Source organism: Conger conger, chromosome 14 (genome assembly GCF_963514075.1).
Source record: "Conger conger chromosome 14, fConCon1.1, whole genome shotgun sequence".
In the NCBI taxonomy this organism is placed as follows: Eukaryota; Metazoa; Chordata; class Actinopteri; order Anguilliformes; family Congridae; genus Conger; species Conger conger.
In genome coordinates, this window is record NC_083773.1 from 3,273,299 (window position 1) to 3,298,138 (window position 24,840).

The window sequence follows — 24,840 nt, forward strand, 5'->3', positions numbered from 1 at the left end:
ATGGAGGGCAGGAGTTGGGCGAGCGGAATGTTCTCTCTCCCTCACACGTCAGTGTGAAGCCACACGTCGGTTACAGACGTGTGTGGCAGATGGGGGACAGGTGGATCTCACAGGTCGATTGTTTATACATCGCCCATTCCTGAAAAACGCTTCCGCAAAAAGGATGCACTCCTGTTTCCTTGCTCAAGACATTTTCTGGAGCCTCCTAGCTCCTTATAAAGGAACATATAATGGGTTGGAATGTGCTTATTATTATTATTATTTTTTATTTTTTATTTTTTATTTTTATAATCAATTTCCGGGTCGGGCGAAGAAGACAAGGAAGGATAAAATAAGGGACTGGAATGAGCTCCTTTCTCTGTTCACTTCCTGTCTGTCATCTGCCCTTCTCTGCATCTGTCCTGTCTCTGCAACCTGTTGAATTGAAATGATTCTCTGGTTATTATAGGTCCGTCAAAGTGTCTCTTTAGCACTGAACTCTCTCCCTCTGCAGTTGACCCAGTTTGCATGTTTAACCACGCCCCGCCCGCCCCTCACGCCGTGCTGAAGTTTCTGCAGGACCTCTTCGCCAGCGAAGACTCCGCCCAAATCTTCTACCACACCGATATGATGGTGATGATTGACATCGCGGTGCGGCAGATCTCTGACCTCTCCCCCGGGGACAAGGTGAGGCAGGTCGCTGGGGCGAGAGGCTTTTCAGTGCTTTTCATTCTGTGTTTATTATCTCTAATCTCTCCTCTCTCCTTTTTCTTTTATTTTCCTCCTTCTGGCACTCCCTCCCTCTCTTCCCTAACTTTTCCTGTCCCTGCCTGTGTCTCTCTCTCTTACTCTTACTCTCTCACCCTCTCCCTCTCTCCACCCCTCTCTCCCTCTCTCTCTCCCTCTCTCTCCCTCTCTCTCTCCCTCTCCCTCTCCCGCTCCCCTCTCTCTCCCTCTCTCTCCCTCTCCCTCCCTCCCTCCCTCCCAACCTCTCTCTCCCTCTCCCTCCCTCCCTCCCTCCCTCCCAACCTCTCTCTCCCTCCCTCCCTCCCTCCCAACCTCTCTCTCCCTCCCTCCCTCCCTCCCAACCTCTCTCTCCCTCTCTCTCTCTCTCCAGCTGCGTATGGAGTATCTCTCCCTCATGCATGCCATCATCCGCACCACGGACTACGTGCAGCACCGTCATCGCCTGGGCGACCTGCAGAGGGCGCTGCAGCGCATCCTGGCGGAGGGAGAGGAGGGGGCGGGCAGGGGGAGGAGGAGGGGGGGGCGGCCATGCAGATGGACAGATTGATCGTGCAGCAGATCTATAAGGAATTTCCTGATATCTGCCAGCGGCAGGACTGACACACACACCCTCATACACTCAGTATTTCTCTCAAACATGCACATACACACACTCTTTCTCTGTCTCTCTCTCTCTCGCTCTCTCTCACTGACATGCACACACGCACACTTTCTGTTTCTCTCTCTCACTGAAGCGCACACACACACACACACACACACACACTCTTTCTCTGTCTCTGTCTCTCTCTCTCGCTCTCTCTAACTGATACGCAAACACGCGCACTTTGGGATTCCCACACACAACTAACGTTGACTCATTTCTCTTATGCACTTGTACTCCTGCACGCATGCAGAAACACACACACACAAATTTGGCTAAAACAATAAGATTGTTGCCATGGCACGGTTGCTCTCCATAAACGGTGTGTGTACATAGGTGTGTGTGCATGGCTGGATGGATGTGTGTGTGTGTGCGCGCGTGCATGCGTGCTTGCTGTTCTTCCACATTCTCCAGATCTAAATTCCTCTTAACCGCCACTAGTATGTGAGTCTTGGACTAATCGACTAAAAGTATATTTTCCCAGTGACTGTATGTTTAACAGTGTGTGGCTGAAATAATAACAGACTGTATTTTCTTAAAACAAAAGTGAAATAAACAATGCAAGTAACATTTCCTATTCTCATATTTTACCTTAAATTTTTTACCCTTTCTACCAATTTGCAATGGCCAATCACCCATTGCCAGAACCTCCTCTGTCAATTTGAGACAAACATACAACTCTTTGTCTGCGTATTCCTGTTCAAATAAATATGGGCAGCCATCAAAGTGAAGAGACAACATGTTTGTATGAATAATTCAGTTGAGTAATCAACCATTGCAACAGGTTTAGGATGTATAAAGATGACACCACTGTCATTTGAAACTGTAGTTGAAACTGAATTGTTTTTGCATTTAATTTTGGCAGTAAATTTCAATTTTCACATTCGCTTGCACTTCATAATAAGAGGTTTAGATAAACTGGACTTGTTTAAGGTCATACGCTCCATAAGACGGCTCTAAAAACCAAAAACCAGACAATGAGGCAGAATGTGTAAAATAGTATCAGAACTGGTGGGAATGATGGAAAATACTATGAAAACAAGGTTGGAAAAAATTGAATTATCCTGTTATCCGCCAGGACCACCTACATGTTGGTGAAAACACAGTATCCCTATAAAAATGAGTGCTGAGCATTTAATTATGAGAATCAACATATACTCCGTATAGATTCACACACACTCATCTCATAGAAACTCTGAATTTTAGACATACATGGATACAGATGTCACATACACACATGCTTGCACAAACAAATGCACTATAAGCATACGTAACCACATTCTGTTATACAGACACATTGGTACATGCTCCCATGCGTGCATTCATGTGCATGTGCAAATATCTTTAGACCCATAAAATGACACAGACTCACTAAGACGTGTTCACCTCACACTGCCCCACCCATCCGGAGCTGGGGCAGACTCATAGCCTGTAATAAGCCCTTGATGAGCTGAGTCTTGCCCTGCAGGAGAAACAGGTTCCAGGTGTGAGAGCTTTCCATTCCTGTGAAACTCTTACTTCCCCAATGCTGCAATGTATGTGAGTGCTAACATCTCTATATCTCACCACGCCAATTAAAAATACATAAAGTATGTTAAATGTAAATGCGTTTCACTAAAAATATACATAAGTACCATTACATTTAAGTACACTACACCAGATTGGAAGAATATATATAAACTAAACCGCATTTAATTACACTACACTAGGCGGTTCCCCAAACGCAACCCAAAATTCTAAACTCCTCATTTTTAACCATACCATACATTAGAACATGACATTACCTAAACCGTACAATATGCCACTACACCGTATCACACTGCACCACACTAAACTATACCTGTGTGTTGAATGGAGTTCCTGCAATTAAGATCCAGGGGTTAGAGCGGAGTTGTCATCTCTCGGGTCCCGTCACACAAGACCAAGCCGGACGAGAAGAAGCTTAAGGGGGAGAAAGAGTCAAAGACTACTGAGTTTACAATGCCTGCAGGACTGATAGTGTGACAATGCTTTTCACAAAGATATTATAAATAATACTTTATAAATATAATGTGATGCAACGGTTGTGTATGCGCGCAAGGCTAAAATTATGTTGCCTACTGCTGAAAGATTGTCATATTTTTTAATGAATGCAATAGGCATATGTGAAGTCCCACCACCCTGTAGCATTCTACTGGATTGCTGAAGCTTGAAGCCCTGAAAGGTGTCCTGTGTCTATAATAATACATAACTTCAACAACAATCACAATTTATGTATTCATTTATTTGAGCCTTCTGATGTCACACTTCTGAAGCTAACCTTGGCTTGGATGAGAGACCTGGGGGAATCTAAGGTGATGCAGGAAGAGGTGTCACTGGGCCAGTAAGGGGGCACTCTTCTCTCAGGAATCGTAAAATTGGGAGAAGAGATGAATATGTATTGGTTAATTGGTGAAAAAAAACAAATTAACCTATTGGCTAATTCAATGGCTAACGATACATTTCGCTAATGGCGATATCTTTCAGAAGCGGGATCAATCTCAAGACTAAATGACATAAAAGAGATTATCATGCCACCTGCTGTTCACGTCTTCAAACAAGTGTGTCAAGCAAGCTGATTTTCCAAATGCGTTCCGATCGGCCAGATTAAGGAAACACTCTAAACTGTGAGATGTAAACGGAGACTGCCATGACGAGGTGAATAGCGTTAAAAAACAACCACAACAACAACAACACTTTAACGATAACGAAGTGGCTATGTATTTTGCCTTGCATATTATATGAACTGGGCTGAAACATGTAATAAAATTTGTGTGAATGATTTGTGAAATTGTCATTAGCTATGTCATTTTGCCGTAATCAATTAGACGAGGTTTTATTATTTAATTCCCAGTCTCCTAAATCTAAATGAAATTGTTCAAGTTTACTCATTCAGCACTAGAGACGATCGGATATAAATGACTCCCTGCTGAGAAAAACCGCTCAAGCTATGTTTTGAAACAGCTGCGGGTATTTCAAGCTGCTCACAGCTGGATTTTACACCAGGACTATCAACCAACAAAATCGCTGTACGCTATTTTAGATATGTTGTTGTCACGACCAGTTGTACCAGATATTTAATTTGGCAAATGACTATTGGGCGTACTTGCAATGTAACTGTTGGCATATCGATACGAACTGTAAACGGAGAAACACACAAACGAGAGGTGTTACACTGAATTCAGTCCGGGTAACTATTTAGGGGAAAGGTCTCCGAGTAGTTGTTTGGAGGGTGACAGTAAACTGGTTGTGTTAATTTCAGCGCAGTTCCCCTCCGGCAGAAACGTTCTTAGCTGGCTGGCTCCGTCGATAGGGTTGTTTGGAGTTAGCTCAACGATATTCTAACTGTAGTTGATCCCGTAAACAAATAAAATGTCTAAACAACCGCAACCTATCAGCCCTGGGAAGAACTTCTTCGCGGGGGGATTCGGTGGTGTCTGTCTGGTCCTCGCTGGACACCCTCTTGACACCATAAAGGTAGCTAGCCGAATGAGATCATTCTAGTTTGATGTGCTGTCTTTAACGTTAACTTAAACATTTGCAGGATGTAACTTCCGTCTTTATCGTTTGATTACTAAGTCTGCCCTAGCGTGCTAACAATAGAAACATTAAACACTGAGATACAGCTGTCCGCTAAGTTAACTTTAGTGCTGGTATTATGTTAACCATGCTCTTTGCATTTACTTTGCAGTCTAGCTTGTTAAGTCGGAAAGAAAGTTCAGCTTGCTTGTTCAGTTAGCTATTAGAACTTTTCAAGACATTCAGTTAGCCGCTTGGCTCGCTCAGGGTTAGTTGGATGTATCCTATTAAAAGTATGCATCGCAAATAAAACTTGTGCATTGCGAGTTGTATAGGTAGGACACGACACTTTTCTGACTGTCATTACTTTATGCAGGACAAGTTAATCGGAACAACACAAAACTAGCTAGCTAGAAAAGTTCAATCGATGCGCCGACCTTTAACACAGTAACTTCTGTCAGTGTCGTATACTGTGTGGTAAACTGACAATAAATAATTTGGTGACATTGTGTTCTGTCCTGATGGCAATTCTATATTCCATAAGTCAAAAAGCATAACCCCCACCCCGACTCCTAGAGTGCACAATTCAAGTATTAAATGCTTTTAAAATCTTGGTGTACAAAATGGTGAGTGTGTTTGATTTAAGAGTGTGACAGGTGAGAGTCTGTCTGAGAGGGTGAGGGAGTTTAAATGAGTATTTCTTATAATGTGTGTGTGTGTGTGTGTGTGTGTGTGTGTGTGTGTGTGTGTATGTAATTCCACTTCTGTCTCTCAGGTGCGCTTGCAGACACAGCCCAAGCCGGCCCCTGGACAGTCTCTTCTGTACTCCGGCACCTTTGATTGCTTCAAGAAGACCATTGTCAAAGAGGTGGGGGAGAGTGTGTGGGCGGGGGAGGGCCAGAGCTGGCTCAGAGATCAATGCATGGGGAGAGCGTGCTGTCTGGTGTGTTAATGGGATTTTCAGCGGTTTAAATTGTCATGTGTGACAGCTCAAGCTAGGTTTTTGAAAACATCTGGTGGCTGGTTGACCAGCTCCAGACTCAACATGGTTTGACCAGCTCAGGCTATGTTTTGAAGCAGCTGCTGGGTTTTTTTTAGATGGTCATAGCTGGATTTTACAGCAGGGTTATCAACCAACAAAATCGCTGTACGCTATTCTAGATGTGTCGTATTCTAGATATGTATGTGTGTGATTTGAGCACTTGAGTTTTGGCACATACTACATTTAACGTTTTTTTTCATATCGTCAATGGAGAAATATTTTAGTTGTGCTGTACAGACTTATGTTTTTATTGTAGCTGTGCTGAGTTGGCCCCAAACTTATATATAACAAAATGGGGCTAGACAAGTCAATTTTGTGGAGCCTTCATATACTCTGTAAGCATTTAAAACATATTTTAAATTTTTTCCCCCTCCTCCCTCCCTCCCTCCCTCTCTCAGGGATTTCTGGGCTTGTATAAGGGAATGGCTGCTCCCATCATTGGAGTCACACCAATGTTTGCTGTCTGCTTCTTTGGTTTCGGCCTGGGAAAGAAACTGCAACAGAAGCACCCAGATGATATCCTGACGTGAGTGTGTGTGTGTGTGTGTGTGTGTGTGTGTGTGTGTGTGTGTGTGTGTGTGTGTGTGCGTGCACGCACGCGTGTTTGTGTGATTACACTTCCGGAACCACTCTCTGTTAGTCAGCAGCCTTACCGCATATGCGTCATGCATCTGCTCAAGGCTAAGCAAATGTGGCCTTGGTTAGTCCTTGGATAGGGAGTCTAAGTCGCTTCTGGAAGTGGTGTTGGTGGGCCAGTAGGGGGCGATCTTCCCTCTTGTAAAATAATCCACTGTGCTGTAGGAGTTGCCGTCTTTCGGATATGACGTTAAACCACGGTCTTCACTCACTGTGGTCATTAAAGATCCCATGACAATCATCACAGGTTCCATGGTGTTCCTGCCTAAATTCCATACCTGGCTCCGTCCATACCTTCCCCATCATCACCCATTCTGACGTTTGGTCTGAACAACAGCTGAACCTCTTGATGCATGCTTTTATGTATTCAGTTCAGTTGGCTGATTTAAATACTTGCATTAACGAGCGTGTGTACAGGTCTACCTACTAAAGTGGCCACTGAGTGTATGTGTGTTGAGATGTGTGTGTGTTCTCCCTCTCAGGTATCCTCAGCTGTTTGCTGCAGGAATGCTCTCAGGGGTCTTCACTACCGCCATCATGGCTCCTGGGGAGCGAATCAAGTGCCTGCTGCAGGTGAGATGCGAGTGAGTGAGTGAGTGAGTGAGTGAGTGAGTGAGTGAGTGAGTGAGTGAGTGAGTGAGTGAGTGAGTGAGTGAGTGAGTGAGTGAGTGAGTGAGTGAGTGAGTGAGTGAGTGAGTGAGTGAGTGAGTGAGTGAGTGAGTGAGTGAGTGAGTGAGTGAGTGAGTGAGTTTTACTGTGTGGGAAACGTTGTGGGGCTGTGTGTGTACAGATCCAGTCTGCCTCTGGGGAACTGAAGTATGCTGGGCCAATGGATTGCGTGAAACAGCTGTACAGACAGAACGGCATTCGGGGCATCTACAAGGGAACTGCCCTCACCCTGATGAGAGGTACTGAGTCACTCCGATACTGACCTGCCTTAATGAGAGGTACTGACTCACGCCAATACTGACCTAATGAGAGGTACTGACACCCTCCGATACTGACCTGCCTTAATGAGAGGTACTGACTCACTCCGATACTGACCTGCCTTAATGAGAAGAACTGACACCCTCCGATACTGACCTGCCGTAATGAGAGGTACTGACTCACTCCGATACTGACCTGCCCTAATGACACTGGCCTTAATCAGACGTACAATGCTCACACTGTTCACTAATGAGCGCTGCCGCAGACAATGGCTGCCCATAAGCCCTGTTCCCTGGCTAATGCTGTGCTCCTTTTGGAGCTAATCCCTGGCTAATGCTACCAAAGTCCTGTACAATTGATGCTTCTCATTCACCCATTCACACACGTACTCACTCACACACACACACAGCGATTGGCTGCCATGCGAGGCGATTGGCCGCCATGCCAACCAGCTCATCAGGAGCATTTTGAGGGTTAGGTTTCTTGCTCGGGGACACTTCGACACACCCAGGGCGGGATCGAACCGGCAACCCTCCGACTGCCAGACGACTGCTCTCACCGCCTGAGCCAGTGTCACCCCACTGTGTGTGACTGGCGGCCGTCTCTCTGTTCCAGACGTACCAGCCAGTGGCATGTACTTCATGACTTACGAGTGGCTGAAGAACAGTCTCACCCCAGAGGGGCACAGGTCAGTGTGTGTGCGCATGGTTTCATGTGTGGGTTCTGCTTCTCCTCTGAGCTCAGTGTTCAGTTTTCTAACAATAACAGTGTCTGTGTCTGTGTGTGTGTGTGTGTGTGTTTTACAGCCCCTCTGAGCTGAGTGTCCCCAGTATTCTGTTTGCTGGAGGAATGGCTGGAATCTTCAACTGGGCTGTGGCCATCCCACCTGATGTGCTTAAGTCCCGCTTTCAGACAGGTGAGTGTGTGAGTGTGTGAGTGTGTGAGTGTGTGAGTGTGTGAGTGTGTGAGTGTGTGAGTGTGTGAGTGTGAGTGGGCGGTATATGTACTCTATATTTTCTTACATGATAAAATTATGCTATTTTAATGTATTCTAACATTGTTCTTTAAGCGGTACAATAATGTTTGCAGTAGCCCAGTTACTGTATGTAAAATTGCATGGTGCAGAAGAGCAGCCCCAATATTATGACCAGGCATGACACGACATGCAGGTTAATCACAGTGAGCGAGGTTATGATTGGGCTTTGTGATGTGTATAGTCCGTAGTGGTATGAGCAGGTTTAGCGTAGCACTGTACTATAATGATTAGGGGGAATTGGGCTTGTAGCTTGAGGTCATAGGTTAGATTCCCGGGTTGGGACACCGCTGATGTACCATTGAGTAATGTCTGTGTACCATACACCATCTTTGCTGAGCCCTTGCTGTAAATGTGATGTCCGCAGCACCTGACGGGAAGTATCCCAATGGCTTCCGGGACGTTCTGCGGGAACTTCTGAGGGAAGAGGGCATGGCCTCTCTGTACAAGGGCTTCACTGCTGTAATGCTGAGGGCATTCCCAGCCAATGCAGTTAGTACCTCTAAGTACCTCTCTCTCTCTCTCTCTGTCTCTCTCTCTCTCTCTCTCTCTCTCTGTCTCACACACCTATCGCAAACTGAAAATGCTCCACGCACATTCTTCACCTACCACACACATGGTGAATCACACATCCACTTGTGCACAGCTCACACACACACAGCTCACACACTGCTCACACACACAGCTCACACACTGCTCACACACACTGCTCACACACACAGCTCACACACTGCTCACACACACAGCTCACACACTGCTCACACACACAGCTCACACAGCTCAAATAACTCACACACAGCTCACACACAGCTCACACACAGCTCACACACTGCTCACACACACAGCTCACACACAGCTCAAATAACTCACACACAGCTGACACACAGCTGACACACACTGTTCACACACAGTTCACACACAGCTCACACACACTGTTCACACACAGCTGACACACAGCTGACACACAGCTGACACACAGCTGACACACAGCTGACACACAGCTCACACACACAGCTGACACACAGCTCACACACACTGCTCACACACACTGCTCACACACAGCTCACACACACAGCTCACACACAGCTCACACACACTGCTCACACACAGCTCACACACACTGCTCACACACAGCTCACACACACTGCTCACACACAGCTCACACACACTGCACACACACAGCTCACACACACTGCTCACACACAGCTCACACACAGCTCACACACAGCTCACACAACTCATACACTGCTCAAATAACTCACACAGGTCACACACTGCTCATTACTCTCAGAACTCTTACTTTTCTCACCCGCCACTAGCACATCAATGGCAGTGCTCGTACACTTTCATGTACAGACTGTTTATGTCGACAAAAGCACTGTTCCAGGTCAGTAATGGCACTGTCAGTAGGCATTTCATTTGAAGTCCAGTGCTTTAGCGCTACAGACATCCGTGGAGACCAGGCCCCTGATGTCCCCCCCCTTTTTCCCCCCCGTTCAGGCCTGTTTCCTGGGATTTGAAGTTGCCATGAAGTTCCTCAACTGGGCCTTCCCAAAACTGTGATCCCACGTGCACCTCTACGGAAGAGCTGGAAGCCACCCACATTCACCACTGACACCCAATGCACACACACACACACACACACACACACACACACACACACACACATACAGTACAGACACATGACACTGACACAAATAGACACAAATGGTGCACACATGTAGAACTAACAAACATTCCCAACCTTCACAATGCCAGTTAACACATACAGCACTGACGCAAGCAGTAGTTCAGTAGCATACGGTAAACGCATCGAGTAACACCAGGGTGTGAAATTGAGCCAGAACGAACACACACAGACTGTGCACAGACCACATATCACAGCAAGCAGCAGAAATGTACACCCAACTGCAGTACTGTTCTAGAATGTTCACTATTTTAGCGTTCTATTTGTTAATGAAGGCATTAGTTCAAAAGCCATCAAGAGAATTGCAACATGTGCCTTACTTTTCTCTGAATGTCAGTCAGTCTAAGTACCTTTCTGTGTGTGTGTGTGTGAGCGTGTGTGAGTGTGTGCACGCACGCACGTGTGTGTGTGTGTGTGTGTGTGTGTGCCTTCTGCAGAGGAGAAGCAGGGTCTCTCCCACATGCAGCTTGTCTGGGTAATTGTGAGCCTGTCTATCTCTATCGGTCAGATTGTGTAGTTTGCTGAGGAAAATCACGAGACCCATTTGGTTCAACAGAATTTTAACCCACATGTCACCCAAAGACTTACTTGAAGATTCAAATTGCAAGTAAATGCTGATTGTACTGTATGTTTAAATAATTTATAAATAAATGACCTAATGTACATAAATATCTATGCATTTGTTTTGTGTTTTCTTAAAAGTTTGCTGTCAGGGCTTCACTGGTAAGGAGACAGAGCTCATCTGGCCTGGCATTATTCATCTGTTGACTTTATTTAATTTTTATTTTTTTTACATTCAGGAAAAACCTGATCAGATTTAGCTCAACATAAAAATGATGAGAGCCATAACATACATGGTATCCTGATCAGAAAGTGAAGAGTACAACATTATCTTTCTGGAAAATGTGGGAAGTATTTTATTGGCATTTTGGCAGACGCTCTTATCCAGAGCGTATTGCAGGTGCTGCATTTTTGTCTGAGTGAGCGCAGAGCAATATGGAAGAAAATGAACTCGATGTGACATAACTAGCATTTAGTTAAAATTATTTAATTAGAATAAATTATTTAATACCAATCTTCCACTTGACTGATCTCCCCGTGTAGTGCCAAACACACTCATCTGCCATAATTTTCAACTTTTTATAATAATATTAATAACAGTAGTAAAAATTAACTACTGAAGTTAATTTGGTCAGACTAACAGAATAATGATGTGAAGCTTGGATTTTATATAGTGTAACGTCAATTTATGGGACAATAACCTGTTTTCACTGAATGCTTTCTTCTTGCATGAAAAATTATATTTACAATCTGCTATAAAACAGATGTTGATATCAGCAGTAAGACACCGAAAACTGTAAAGGATTTAACCAGCGTCTAGTCCATCTTATTCTTTAAAGTATGCATGATTGGCTTCACTTCACTAAAAGTAAAGGTAAATACAAATACATTGCCTTCTAATAGTTTATCCAATTGGAAGGCACTAAATGGACGCCGGTCCGGGAAGAAAACTACAGCTATCCAATCAAGGTAAGTATTGTAGAGAGTCGAAGTGAAGCGGCCAATTGTTTCAGGGACTCGGGAATGATGCTGCAATCCTTAGTCAATGAAGCATCTTGGGCGGGGTTTTCACAAGGAAGTTGATTCATGAGGTTGTGTTATGTTATCAAAAAACCACCGGTCATTTGAATGCGAAACCACTTCGGTCCGGTTTCAATCGCATAACTTCGTAGTAGATACATCATTGATGTTTACGATGCTTTGTTTAAGTGTGTCATCTGTTGCGCTCCTGCTTGGTTTGATGTCAAGCGGTAGCGACGCATTAAATCAGGCAGAATGTGAAGGTGAGTTTACCACTATAATTATGTGCAGATTGTAGAGAAACCTTAACTACTTGGTTATTGTTATTTAATTCACTCTTGGATAATAGCTATGTAGCTACAGTAGGTTCCGCTAGCCACCAAACTAGAATTTGCATCTGATCGAAGCCCAGAATTCAGAAGGAAATTATAGGCTATTTATCATAGTCTTGCTGAGTGGCTGACAGCCATATAGAAGGATATAGAGTTGCAGCAGTTATGGTTCTGACAACTGTCACTGAGGGGATACATTATGCATCTGTTTACTCAAACATGGATTAAAAATAACCATGCACCTATAATTGTTGGTTGGAATGCATTGGGTATGCTACATTCTTAGTTTCTAGGTTTTTTTACCAGCAAGTGGTGGTGAAATGAGTCTGATCTGAATGCTTGTAGGCTAACCAGCGGTTTGGTTGCTATTGCAGTATGTGTGAGCTTCCTGGGGAGATTTTATCAGTCTCTGAAAGACAGAAATGTGGAATTCAGCAGTGCAGCTATTGAGAGGGAGCTAGTGAAAAAGTGCAAAGATGCCAAGGGGAAGGAGAACAGGCTGGTAAGTTTACAAAAAAGCAGTTGTGTCATATCTTGAAAACCATTAAACTAATTACCATTAAACTAGACACCCTTATCCAGAGACTAACAACTTTCCCAGACCAGGGAGTATATTATTTAGCGCCATTAACGCACTGATGGAAAGTAACTATGCTAAGCAAGAACCAAAATACACATTTCTAATACATAACGATTACATTAATTGCACAAGCATTAAGAAGAAAAATCTAAAACCGCAAAGAATACAATAACTGTCAAGTCCGACAAAATGGGGGGGAAATGCAGTAACCTGTGGAGTGGAGTGACAAATGCCATGCTTTTAAAATGTCTTTACAGTGTTACTACCTGGGCGCAACTGCTGATGCGGCCACCAAAATAATAAACGAAGTCTCCAAACCTTTGAGCTCCCACGTGCCAGTGGGAAAGGTGTGCGAGAAGCTAAAGAAGAAGGACACTCAGATCTGTGAGCTTAAATATGGTGAGTCAAAGCCTATTTGCCTTTTAAACTGTTGACCCCGCTATCTGAGTTTTCATCAGTGTCTGAAAGCATTCAGCAGTTTGGTAGGATTGTTCAAGCAAGATATGTATCAAACCATGTCAGTGCAAGGTCTGAAAGGTCTGTTTCTGCAAGAGATAAGAGAAGGACCCAGTGTTTGAGGATATGAACGCAGGAGATGAGTCCAGAAGGATGAAGGTGGAGTGGAGGGAGCTCCGAGCTCTTGCTGACTGAAGAGTTTCTGTGACTGTGGGAACACTCTCCGTAGAGTGGACTTTAGACCCGATTGGTTAGGGTAGAGGAGGTACAGTTTGTTTGCAGACTGCATACATGCATTAGATGTTCAAATTATGATTCATTGTGCTGCAAAAATATGAATAAAGGTTAGAGAATAATTCAAGGATTTGCATCCCATTGTATGGTAAGAATTAAAGTCTTATCTATTCTTTTCAGCTGGTCGGTTATCCCAGGAATGTTTGTGGCAGATTTCAAATGCTCTATATGCTCAGCTCCCTAGTTTTCATACTTAACACTTTATCTCCCTACCATTGAATCTGAACCATTCCAATTATTATATGTATTGAAGATTCACTACCAGATGTAAGTACAACACCATAGCAGTGGTGTTACCAACAACACCTACCTCAGGAACACCTGTTACGAACCGGGACCTCCTGTAGTTAAGATGTGTACGGTCATTGGAACAGTGTATCGAGTGAGTCTTTGGATTAATTAAACTTGGCTTTGTCTCTCTCTCTCTCCAGACAGACAAGTGGACTTGAACATTGCGGACTTGAAGAAGCTGAAGGTGAAGGATCTGAAGAAGATTCTGGAGGAGTGGGGAGAGGTGTGTAAAGGCTGTGCAGAGAAGTCGGACTTCATCCGAAAGATCAACGAGCTCATGCCAAAGTACACCCCCAATGCAGCCAAGATGCACACAGAACTCTGATTGCTGTGGGGGTGTATTTTGACTTTTGATGCTGTGTGAACCTTCTGATAACTGACTAACTACCTGAGCTTCTGAAAAAGAGGGATAGCCTTTTTTTTAATTGTGTAAAGAAATGTGTAAATGGACAGAAGATCTTCTGAGTAAGACCTTCTGGATACTGCGGTTGAGACTTTTATTTATTTTATGAGATGTCTTGCTGATGTGTGCTATAATACTTTTTTGAATCCTATGGAAATACTTTTCTGTGACTGACAGAAAATGATAATTTCTTTCAGTAATGTACTGTTTTGTCTCATAATTTCATGTACCTGGTCATATAAAATGTATATAAATAAGATCACATGAACAATTTGACCTGCATAACTACATATGCAATTGAAAGAAATGTACAGTAATATTTATTTTAATTGTTATTGTATTTAATAGTATGGGTATTGGAAGTGCATACCATTTTTGGTTGTTCAATTCAGAATGTACTGTTTGGGTGCTGTGTTGTGACAATTTAAACACTCGTTAAATAATATTTTAATTATGTTCTGTTGATGTACTGTAAGGAAAGGGCTTTATTGATTTGTATTTAATTGTGTCGACAACAGATTGGCACAGACTTATTAGACTAAGCTACTGTTTGAATTTAATTGAGGAATACTGGCATATTGTCATTCCCTTCAGTAAATTGACTTTTAAGTGTTTGGTCCAGTAAATGTTTCACTGAAAAACTCATTTCATATGCCTAACCATTTCAAAATGAATTTCTCCTTGGATGCAGTGATGTACAAATTAAAATACAAATACGATTTATATTTAAATAGGAAAACTACTGTTAAAATCTGTATTGGCAGCAAAATGTATTTTCAATGCTAATGTGTGGATTTTGCTTTGAGATGTGATTCGTTATTGAAAATTGACAGTAAAATGAGTAATCTCAGGAAACTTTGAATTTCAACTCTTTCATTACATTACTGCATGTGTTTTTAATGTGGCACAAATATACAATCTCTGTCTTATAAATTCTGCTTTGTAAGAACACAGAGAAGGTTGAATATATTCATAAAGATGTAGCTTGTCCTGAAATTCTCTTTGCCCTGAATAATTTGTTTTGTACTTCCTCGAATGAACCTGACCAAAAAGCACACCAAATGACCACATGGGAGTCTATTGTCAGCCACAAATAGATGTATTGTAATTACGAGCTCCTTATTTTAGCATGAGTGGTATGATCCTTATAAGCCAATACAGAACATGGGCAAATGTTTATTTATTTGGATAGGTCTTATTTCTTAATTCTTAATTAGCAAGCAGCCAAATTGCCAAAGATTATCATTCTTTGATATCAAACTAAGTCTTACTGTCTCCCCTGAAATTAAGACTCACTTCATTGTACTAATTAACCATTATTGCACACATATGTCTTATAGATATTTCATAAAACTAGCAGCTAATCACTCCCAGCCTCAAACAAGAAAAATAAAATTTACGGTGTATGTCCATGAATGGCTTTTTTATGTCTCTGATCATGTTAGTACTTTGCTGGCTGCATCTGGGAAAATTCACTGCGCTTCTGTACAAAGTATTGCGGCTGCATAATTAACTGGGATATCTGATTGCACCAGTTTAATGTCAGATATTTTAGCTCTTATTTCATCATTATCACTGTTTTTACATTTAATTTTGATGAATCAAAATGGTCTAGTGACTTCTAATATAATATATAATCATTTTATATATAAAGTTTTTTCCAGATAAAATCCAAAAGCATCCTATCAATATTTTTTCCTAGTACATTCCTGTTACTATTGTTTTTGTTACATTGCGCGTGACGTCACTAGCCTCTGAACACGTTGACGCAAGCTCCTCCCACTGGAGGAGCGCGCACATTCCTATTGTCCAAGATGGCGGCCTAGATACAGGATCTCTAGTGTTTATGTGATTACATGTTTTCTCACTTTATATTTTAAATATATGTTTTTAAAACGTGTTGCGACGCACATGCATGTTTCGGTTTGATTCATCGCATCGTTTATGTGCAACGCCGACAGAGACAGCCAGCATTTGTTTAGAAAACGGACCCTTTTTGCAGGCGCAAGCAAAAAAGTTTGAGCATCATTAAAAAAAAGAGATGAAGAGACAGGCCGAACGGGAATCGAGCCCTGCAAGAGGAATCGCGAAACGTATACGGGAGAGAGAACGAGACCGAGATGTGAGTCGCAGGGATGACGGTCCGCCCACGCCACTGGCTGCACTGTTTGCCGACAGCCGAAATTATTACAAGCACCAGGTGCGCAGCCGGAGTAGAGAACGTGAAAAACCCCGGCCAAGGGAGGAGCGACCTGCAGTCGGACAGCTTCACCACCGGCAACACCACCACGACCTCACGCTCATCGGACGCCCCTCGCTGAGGACTACCGCAGTACTGCCCAAAACAAGCAAAGCTGCTGCAGAAATCAACACCCGCGTCGGCAGCCTGGAGTACAAAACTTTAATCATTAGCAACCTGGGCTCGCAGCTACCCGACGAACACGTGGAAGATGGACTGTTTCACGAGTTCAAAAAGTTCGGAAATGTCAGCGTCAAGCTCTCCCACACTCCAGAGCTGGGTCGCGTCGCCTACGTGAATTTCAGGCATCCCGACGACGCGAAAGAAGCGCGCCACTCCAAAGCCAGGTTAGTGCTGTACGACCGTCCCCTGAAAGTTGAACCCATGTACCTCAGACGCCGTAGCTGCACGCCGCCCGACGTGGGATACGTGCCTGCGCTCGGCGTTTACCAGTACCGGCAACGGTCCCTTTCTCCCGGCCCGGGGGCCAGCAGCATCAGAGACCTTCGAGCCCGGCATTATGCCGTTGAGGGACTAGGGGTGAACCGGGAACGGGAGAGGGTGTTGGACTACTATAGCTTGTTAGAGGAAAAGGGGCGGGGCCACACGTATCAGCCGTCTCCAGAGGACGACTTGAAGCCTGAGGACGACCAGAGGGCGACCCGGAACTTGTTCATCGGCAACCTCGACCACAACGTGTCCGAGGCGGAGCTCCGGCGGAGCTTCGACAAGTACGGCGTCATCGAGGAGGTGATCATCAAGCGGCCGGCGCGCGGCCAGGGCGGGGCCTACGCCTTCCTCAAGTTCCAGAACCTGGACATGGCGCACCGGGCCAAGGTGGCCATGCAGGGGCGCATGGTCGGCGGCAACCCGGTGAAGATCGGCTACGGCAAGGCCAACCCCACCACGCGGCTGTGGGTGGGCGGCCTGGGCCCCGGCACGTCGCTGGCGGCGCTGGCCCGCGAGTTCGACCGCTTCGGCAGCATCCGCACGGTGGACTACGCCAAGGGCGACAGCTTCGCCTACGTGCAGTACGAGAGCCTGGACGCGGCGCAGGCCGCCTGCGCGCAGATGCGCGGCTTCCCGCTGGGCGGCCCGGAGCGCCGGCTCCGCGTCGACTTCGCCAACCCCCCGGCCCCGCTGCCCCCGGCCGGGCCCCCGCCCCCGGACTACGACCTGCCGCCCGAGGCCTACGCCCACCGCGGCCTCGACCGGGAGCCCCGGCCCCCGCGGGAACGCAGCCCCGCCCGGGGCCCGTTCACCGAGCGTGAGCGGGACCGGGAGCGCGCCCTGGCGGACCGGGACTGGCCCAGCCCGTCGAAGAGCCTGGAGCGCCGGGGCCGGAGCCCGAGCCGGGAACGCCGGGGGAGCCGGGAGCGCCGCGGGAAGGAGCGCGAGGAGCGCCGGAAACGCCGCAGCCTGTCGGGCGACCGGCCGCTCCCGGACCGGGACCGGGGCCGGGTCAAAGGGCGCGGGCCGGGCCCGTCCTCGCCCCCGTCTCCGGACTGCAGCCCCGGCCGACCGCGGGCCAGAGCCGGGGACCCGCCCGCCGAGCCCCCCGCCCCGCCCGCCCCGTCGCGCCCCGAGGACGCCCCGCACGAGCCCCATCGCAACCACGGCGACCCGCAGGGCCCGGAGGAGGACGAGGGCCCGCCGGAGCGCGGGGAGAGGCCCCAGGCCGACGGCGGCAGGAAGCCCAGCACCCTGTCCGAGTACGCCCAGACCCTGACGCGCGTGTGGCAGGGGCCCCTGGTGCTGAAGAACAGCTGGTTCCCCACGAACATGCACATGCTGGAGGGGGGGCCCGGCTTCCTGCGGGCGGTGCTGAGGGACGAGCAGGCCCCGGCGGGCGGGGCGGGCCAGCTGAAGATCGCCCAGCGCCTGCGCATGGACCAGTCCAAGCTGGACGAGGTGACGCGGAGGATCCGGCTGGGCGGGGCGGAGGGCTACGCCGTCCTGCTGGCCGTGCAGGGGCCCTTCGACCGCGAGGCGCCCCCTCCCCAACCGGGCCTGCAGAGGAGGCTGCTGCGCAACCTGGTCACCTACCTCAGGACCAAGCAGGCGGCCGGCGTCATCAGCCTGCCCCTGGGGGGCGCTAAGGAGCACGAGACGGGGGCCACCCTGTACGCCTTCCCGCCCTGCGACTTCTCCCGGCTGTACCTGCAGCCGGCGCTGAGGACTCTGGGTAAACTGGAGGAGGAGCACCTGGTGATCGTCATTGTGAAAGACTTGGTCTGAGGGGGGTATGTGGGGGTGAGGGGGTGCACGTCCCGGAGTTTGGCTAGAGCGGGGAGGGTCCTGCAAGTGCTGCTACGTTTTTTGCCCGAACAAACACGCAGGTTTAGGACTGTTACGGGAGGGCATTCTTAAAATCAGGCTTTATGATATTGATCAGTTGTATTTTATTTTGAACCTGCACAGTAAATACAGTAGGTAGTCTTTTGTACTCTAAGAAAAATCTAGCTATATAACAGCACTACCCAAGTTAATGTTGTTAACACTATGGCAATCTCCCCTCCCCCCCACTGTTTCAGGCAGGAAGAAAACTGATTTTTGATCCCTCTTCCTAATTGTCCAGTTTAATGGATGAACATTTCACTGATGTGTGAAAGTTGATTATTTTTTTTTGTCTTTTTTATTTTTTGTTTTATTTTTGTCCTTCCTTAAAAGCGGTGTGTTTCAGCTGCAGTCTCGTGCATTTTTAGATTGAATGGCGTTCAATGCCTTTTATGTTTTCAAGACAAAAGGAATGTGTTAAAAGAAAAAAGGTTATGACTGCAGGTATGATGGGTCTGTCAAGCAGAGTGTGATATTTTTGTATTTCTCAGTTATTTAAATGGGTGAAGTGTAGTTTGAGGATAGGTTTGACCATAATTACCTCCGTACTGCTCACCTACTTGCTTATTATTGCAAGTGTCAATTATTGTAATTCTCCGATTCCCCTGTGTTGCCCATGTCCCTACACTACATTTTTTACAAGGAGCACATCTGCTCTTCGTTATTATTTAGTCATTTTTCCTGTTCGCAAACATTTAATTTTCTGGTGCAAATACTTCGAAAATATAGTGCCCTGCTGCGGGTGAATTCTGTTTCATTACAGAGAATAACTACATGAATGGTACTGTTACACTACAATACATGTGGAATCCTGACAGTTTTGGACTTTTGAATATTGTAAAGCCAGAAGACTGTTGTCAGTATGAATTTCTGTACATTGTAAGGTAAACGTGATGCGCGAGTCTTGGGTTAATTTTGCGGGCCGACTGCGTTTTCTTTCGGCCGTTCTTCACTCCTCTGCCCCATGCTCATCGTGCGTGTCTGTTGTAGCAAAGCTGAACCTTTTGAGCTTTGAAAACCAGAGGAAACCTTTTCTTTACGGATGTGTGATGGTGGCGGTGAGATGTCAGTTAATTAATGGCAATAAATGTTGGACTACCGATATAAGAAACAAAATGTAGTTCGACATTTCCGTTGACTATCTGAAGCCGTTAGTGTTTTGCAAAGGGTTATTGTTTTATCAGACCTGACGCTCATGCCCTTAATTGCACAAAAATGGAGACCAATTCTTTGTTGTATATTACATCGCAATTGTCGTATGACCAGAGAGAATATGTACTCCTACTCAGTTTTTCATACTAAAACAAGCTTATACTTATGTTTTTCTTTTGTATTTTATCTATGTATGCTGTATCAGACCATCAGTAAAATATTTCATGCTTTGATTTTTATCTGTTGTGCTTTATTTTGTCTTGCTTGAATTTTGTGTCAATAGATAAGTTAGACAGTACTTCATTCCAGGGTATCACATTGGTGTGATATTATTATAAATATGCTTGGATAGTGCTCGCCAGCCATTGAAGAAAAATCTACCGACGTTATTCTAGACCTGTCTCCATAGATACCTGAGGATTCTGCTTTAGGAATGTGTGAAGGCTAAAATAGTAACCAGGCAACTAGACTTTGCAAGTGTTGGTATGGTAAGTAAAGTGGGGGGAAATGTGGTTCTGTCTCTGTCTGGAGTGCCAGAAACCACCACTAGGGGTCAGTATAGGCAAAGATTCTGAATAACCTTTGGGCTATAGCACACGCTAGCTGTTTAGCCCTGCAGGCTTCAATGGGAAGCGTCTGAACAGAAGTGTATAACGCCTTATCTGGAGCAGCACACAGTGTGAATTAAACGGCACAGTCAATGGTTTGCATTTCATGTCCCGAGTTTGATTAACACGAATAGGCTGGATGGACCCGAACAGATTGAGAGGTAGCCTACTGGTGGAGCACGTGATACACAGCACAATGACTGCGTTGAGTGTTTGGCTACAAGGCTGGGCATTGTCCTCATACCCTGGTTTTACCCACAGTTTAAAAGTATACTCTCAAATTATTTAGCAACCCCAGTGTTTTTAATCAAGTCTGGCGTCAGGCTCTCACGCTGGTCAATCAAAAAGTTGCAGCCCACTGTTGACCCGAGTGATTTCACGCGACCCCCACCAAAAATATTGTCAATTTATTTAACAGGTGGTCTTGACGCATCTTCCTCCGCACACGCCGGAGCGATCCCTTCTCTACGGGATTGAGCCGTCCCGCCGCCTCCCTGACGGATCGTCTCCCAGCTCTTGGAGTGGCAGGCCACTTTAATTGATTTGACTGTTTGCTTGTAAGGAGACTGCGAATCTGCGGGCGCTCGTCTCGTGGAGTTTATAAGGTTCGCGTGCTTGTCTCCTTCTGGCGTTTTGTTCAATCTTGGCGCGAGGAGAGGGCCACGGCAATGCGCGTGAGCTTTCGGCGCATGACATCAAAGCATTAATTGAAAATTAAGCACTCCCACACACTGCCTTTGCCTGGCGGTGTACTCCTCCTCTAGCTTAATATGATATGTATTACCATATGTGTTATTTCTGCGTGGCTGTTTACGGTAATTGCCGCCAAATGATTTGATAACCTACTTAAAATTCCCTATGTACTTGCAGGCTGCCTTTGAACTAGGGACACGTATAGGCAACACGTTTTTAAGCCGATGACCTTGGAAGGATATCCATAGGCGAACAGATTTTCTTGATCTGCAAATCAAGCCTTATCCAATGGTCGAATACGGCTTTGGTGAATGCTAATTGCTAAAATAATCCACCTAGGCGACCTATAGCTAGCTCACATATTATGATTTTTATAAAGTTAACCCAACTTCCAGATATGTACTATGTACTATGAAAAATGGTTAGGTTCATGCGCAACGTGAAATGGAAGGGGGAAACTACGATTATGTCAACGTCTGTTTTTCATTTAACGTCAGCAGCTGTAGCCCAACAGAACATGGGCAAATTCAATTAAAACGGCAGTTATTGGATAATGCCCATGTCAGCCTTCATTTCATTCAGAATACACATTTATGATCCTGTTGTTGGAACAACAATAATTATGATGACAATAATAATATTCGTAATAATTCTGATACTACTACTACTACTACTACTACTACTACTACTACTACTACTACTACTACTACTACTACTAATAATAATAATAATAATAATAATAGGTTAGTTATAATGTTGGACGGCTTTGGGGTTTGCGAAGAGCTGGCCCCACTAGGCCGTTGCACTTAAGGGAATTTGTCATTTTTGTAGTCTCACGCATCTCATGTGCAGCGCGGTGATTGGACACCAAAGACCTTTTATATGTTAAGATATGAAATCACTTTAGACCGCGCTATTGTTATCTTTAGTTTAGTTTAATGTGTTGTTATACGTTAGTGGTTTCAGGAGTGCAAGCGCTATAGCCTGTCTACATATTACGATTGCTGTAACAAGCGTGCGTTGTTTACTTAAATTGGAAATAACTGAATTGCATTGCATTGCATTTTCATACATATAAGTGAGCTAAAAATACGCCTAAAAATATTAAGTTGAACATTTTTATTTTCATTAAAACTGGACATTAACATTTAATTGGCCATTTATGTCACAAAAGAAGGCGTTGGGTAGCAACATATGATCTGTATAGCAGCATGGCCAAAAGCACTTTAGCGTATTACAAACAAACAAACAAACAAACAAACAAACAAACAAGTAATAATGGTACCATTTCAGCAGGAAAGTAGATGTTTATGTATAAACAATGACTGAGAGGTGCCCCAGTACACACCAAAGTGAGCGTGTGAACATAATTTCCAGGCTTTGTGTGAATTTATCTCACTTATTTAGTGCGAGCCTAATATTCATTCACCAGACTAAATGGTGGCTAAAATGTTGAGTGTTTATTACTATAATTATTTGTACTCAAGACGGGAGCATAATATCCTACCTTTGAGAGACAAAATGGGCAAAATCATGTGAATTGAAATCCACGTGTAAACTGACCAAAATAACAAAACAGCTAGAATGTAAATTAGACCTTTTGTGTAAACAGTGTAAATTATGTTGATCATTACACGGTGCAGTTGTTTAGTTTTGGGTCCTATTGCAGAATTAAGAGATGCAAATTTCCTGGCTTTTTTTTCTTTCTTCTTCTTTCATTTCGTGATTAATGAGTAAGAAGACGGTGCCTTGAGTGGGGCGCGTGTAAGTGTGTCTCCAGGTCCCGCTGATACGGTTACTGGTAGCTACATCGACCCAAACCTACTAACTGTAAGCTAGCACCAGCTCTTAAAGCTCAGGAAATGGGAAAAAAAGTTATGAAATATTAATGCAGAATCATCAAGGCTCCAATAAAATCCATTAAAGGGAAAAATCAATAGAGCCCTCTCCAGCCCCTCCCAGACAGACCCAGACTGTGCACCAGGGCCCAGATTGCTCCAGTGTTGTGTTACCCACAGTGCTGTGTTGCCTGAGTGAGGGGCTGAATGAAGCGCTGTACACACACACACACACACACACACACACAGACACACACACACGCACACACACACACAGACACACACACACACACACAATTATCTCCCCTCTTATCAGAGACAGTAGTCTCTGATAATAGAGGACTAAGGTACTTCTCCCATGTTGTAACAACGGAAAGTAAACTTTAAAAAAAAAGGGGGAAGAAAGTCGTGTTAGGGCAACGGCCTTTTTTAGAACCTGTACACGCTTTTGCGTTCCAGGAGGAACAGCTGTACGGCCTGTCTGTATGTGTGTGTGTGTGTGTGTGTGTGCGTGTGTGTGTCTGTGAGTGTGTGTGCATGTGTGCGTGCGTGTGTGTGTCTGTGTGTGTCTGTCTGTGTGTGTGTATGTGCGTGTGTGTGTGTATGTGTGTGTGTGTGTGAGAGTGTGTGTGTGTATGTGTGTGTATGTGAGTGTGTGTGTGTGTGTATGTGTGTGTGTGTGTCTGTGTGTGTATGTGCGTGTATGTGAGTGTGTGTGTGTGTGTATGTGTGTGTGTGTGTCTGTGTGTGTATGTGCGTGTGTGTGTGTGTGTGTGTATGTGTGTGTGTGTGTGTATGTGTGTGTATGTGTGTATGTGTGTGTGTGTATGTGTGTGTGTGTGTATGTGTGTGTGTGTGTGTGAGTGTGTGAGTATGTGTGTGTATGTGTGTGTGTGTGTGTATGTGTATGTGTGTGTGTGTGTGTGTGTGTGTGTGTATGTGTGTGTGTGTGTGTGTGACCCGTCGCCTTGTCGCAGCCTACAGAGCTGTGGATGAGCCTCCACAGGCTTCAGGCTTCCCCCCCTCCAGTGCATTCCATTGTGTACACCAGCAGATTCTCCCCCTGATCTGTGCCGCCCCTTTAAACAATAGGAGCCTTTCTTCAAATGGCAGAGATTGTGGGGTGTATTTTTACACCACCAAGAAGAGCACTGGTGCTGTCTGTAAGATCTTTGAAGACAGGGTTTTTTTTGGGTGTTTTTTTTTTTTTTGTTAAATAGATACTCACGGCATTGTAGACGGTTCCTTTGCAGAGAACGTACCAATTCTCAATTTGTTTTTCACAACCATTGCAAATGACTTCAGTTCAAGATGAAAGGCTATAATGTATATTGTAACAAAAAAACAGTAACACACTAAGGCGGGAAAACACCAAGTAAAGTTTCTTAAGGGCCTCGTATTTATGTCTTGCCTGTAGTTAAGTAAGAAAAAATGTTCAGGCAATTAAAAATTGGTCACTGCTCAACAAGAGCTGCGAGTAGGTTGGTAAGCATAACCCCCCTAACAATCTTGTAATCGCTTATTTTGTACTGTGCTGTAGGAGTGCACAGCGGGGTCGTTAAAGCACATTCCAAGAGCTTGACTGAATGGAGTGACAGATTTGTCACGTGTGAATACCATGCTCACACAAACCATCTCTTCCAGAGCCTCCATAAGACTCCCGACGTCAGTCAGTGCTGGACTGGTGTGGCCTGTATGTCAGTCTCTGGCAGCAGGTTATAGGGTAGAAAGAGCGAAATGCCAGATTGCCCATGTTTATGTACCAAATCAGAATGTGGTCAATCCCAGAAACCACTATAAGGTCCACT

At 45.2% G+C, this 24,840-nt stretch overlaps 4 protein-coding genes across 4 annotated transcripts in view; all 4 read left to right on the forward strand.

Annotated features, from left to right (window-relative positions):
* The window catches only part of LOC133110073 (NCK-interacting protein with SH3 domain-like), a 14,515-nt gene extending 12,579 nt beyond the window's left edge, over positions 1 to 1,936 (forward strand). Inside the window, exons 8-9 of the mRNA XM_061219943.1 lie at positions 449 to 666; positions 1,097 to 1,936. Coding sequence (XP_061075927.1) covers positions 449 to 666; positions 1,097 to 1,273 — 395 coding nt within the window. The 3' untranslated portion in view covers positions 1,274 to 1,936. The remainder of the gene's footprint in view (positions 1 to 448; positions 667 to 1,096) is intronic.
* Positions 1,937 to 4,419: 2,483 nt separating this feature from the next.
* On the forward strand, positions 4,420 to 10,897 carry slc25a20 (solute carrier family 25 member 20). The gene is made up of 9 exons (XM_061220446.1): positions 4,420 to 4,861; positions 5,679 to 5,771; positions 6,344 to 6,471; positions 7,064 to 7,154; positions 7,372 to 7,489; positions 8,124 to 8,196; positions 8,315 to 8,424; positions 8,909 to 9,033; positions 10,042 to 10,897. The coding sequence occupies exons 1-9, from the start codon at positions 4,757 to 4,759 to the stop codon at positions 10,102 to 10,104; spliced, it is 906 nt and encodes a 301-aa protein (XP_061076430.1). The 5' UTR covers positions 4,420 to 4,756; the 3' UTR covers positions 10,105 to 10,897.
* A 989-nt stretch (positions 10,898 to 11,886) lies between these two features.
* Positions 11,887 to 14,093, forward strand: LOC133110385 (mesencephalic astrocyte-derived neurotrophic factor-like). The gene is made up of 4 exons (XM_061220448.1): positions 11,887 to 12,072; positions 12,516 to 12,643; positions 12,979 to 13,120; positions 13,903 to 14,093. Exons 1-4 carry the CDS (start codon positions 11,889 to 11,891, stop codon positions 14,085 to 14,087), a joined length of 639 nt encoding a protein of 212 aa, XP_061076432.1. The 5' UTR covers positions 11,887 to 11,888; the 3' UTR covers positions 14,088 to 14,093.
* Positions 14,094 to 15,992: 1,899 nt separating this feature from the next.
* Positions 15,993 to 18,642, forward strand: LOC133110375 (putative RNA-binding protein 15B). The gene has a single exon (XM_061220433.1). The coding sequence runs from the start codon at positions 16,207 to 16,209 to the stop codon at positions 18,640 to 18,642; it is 2,436 nt and encodes an 811-aa protein (XP_061076417.1). The 5' UTR covers positions 15,993 to 16,206.
* The last annotated feature ends 6,198 nt before the right edge of the window (positions 18,643 to 24,840 follow it).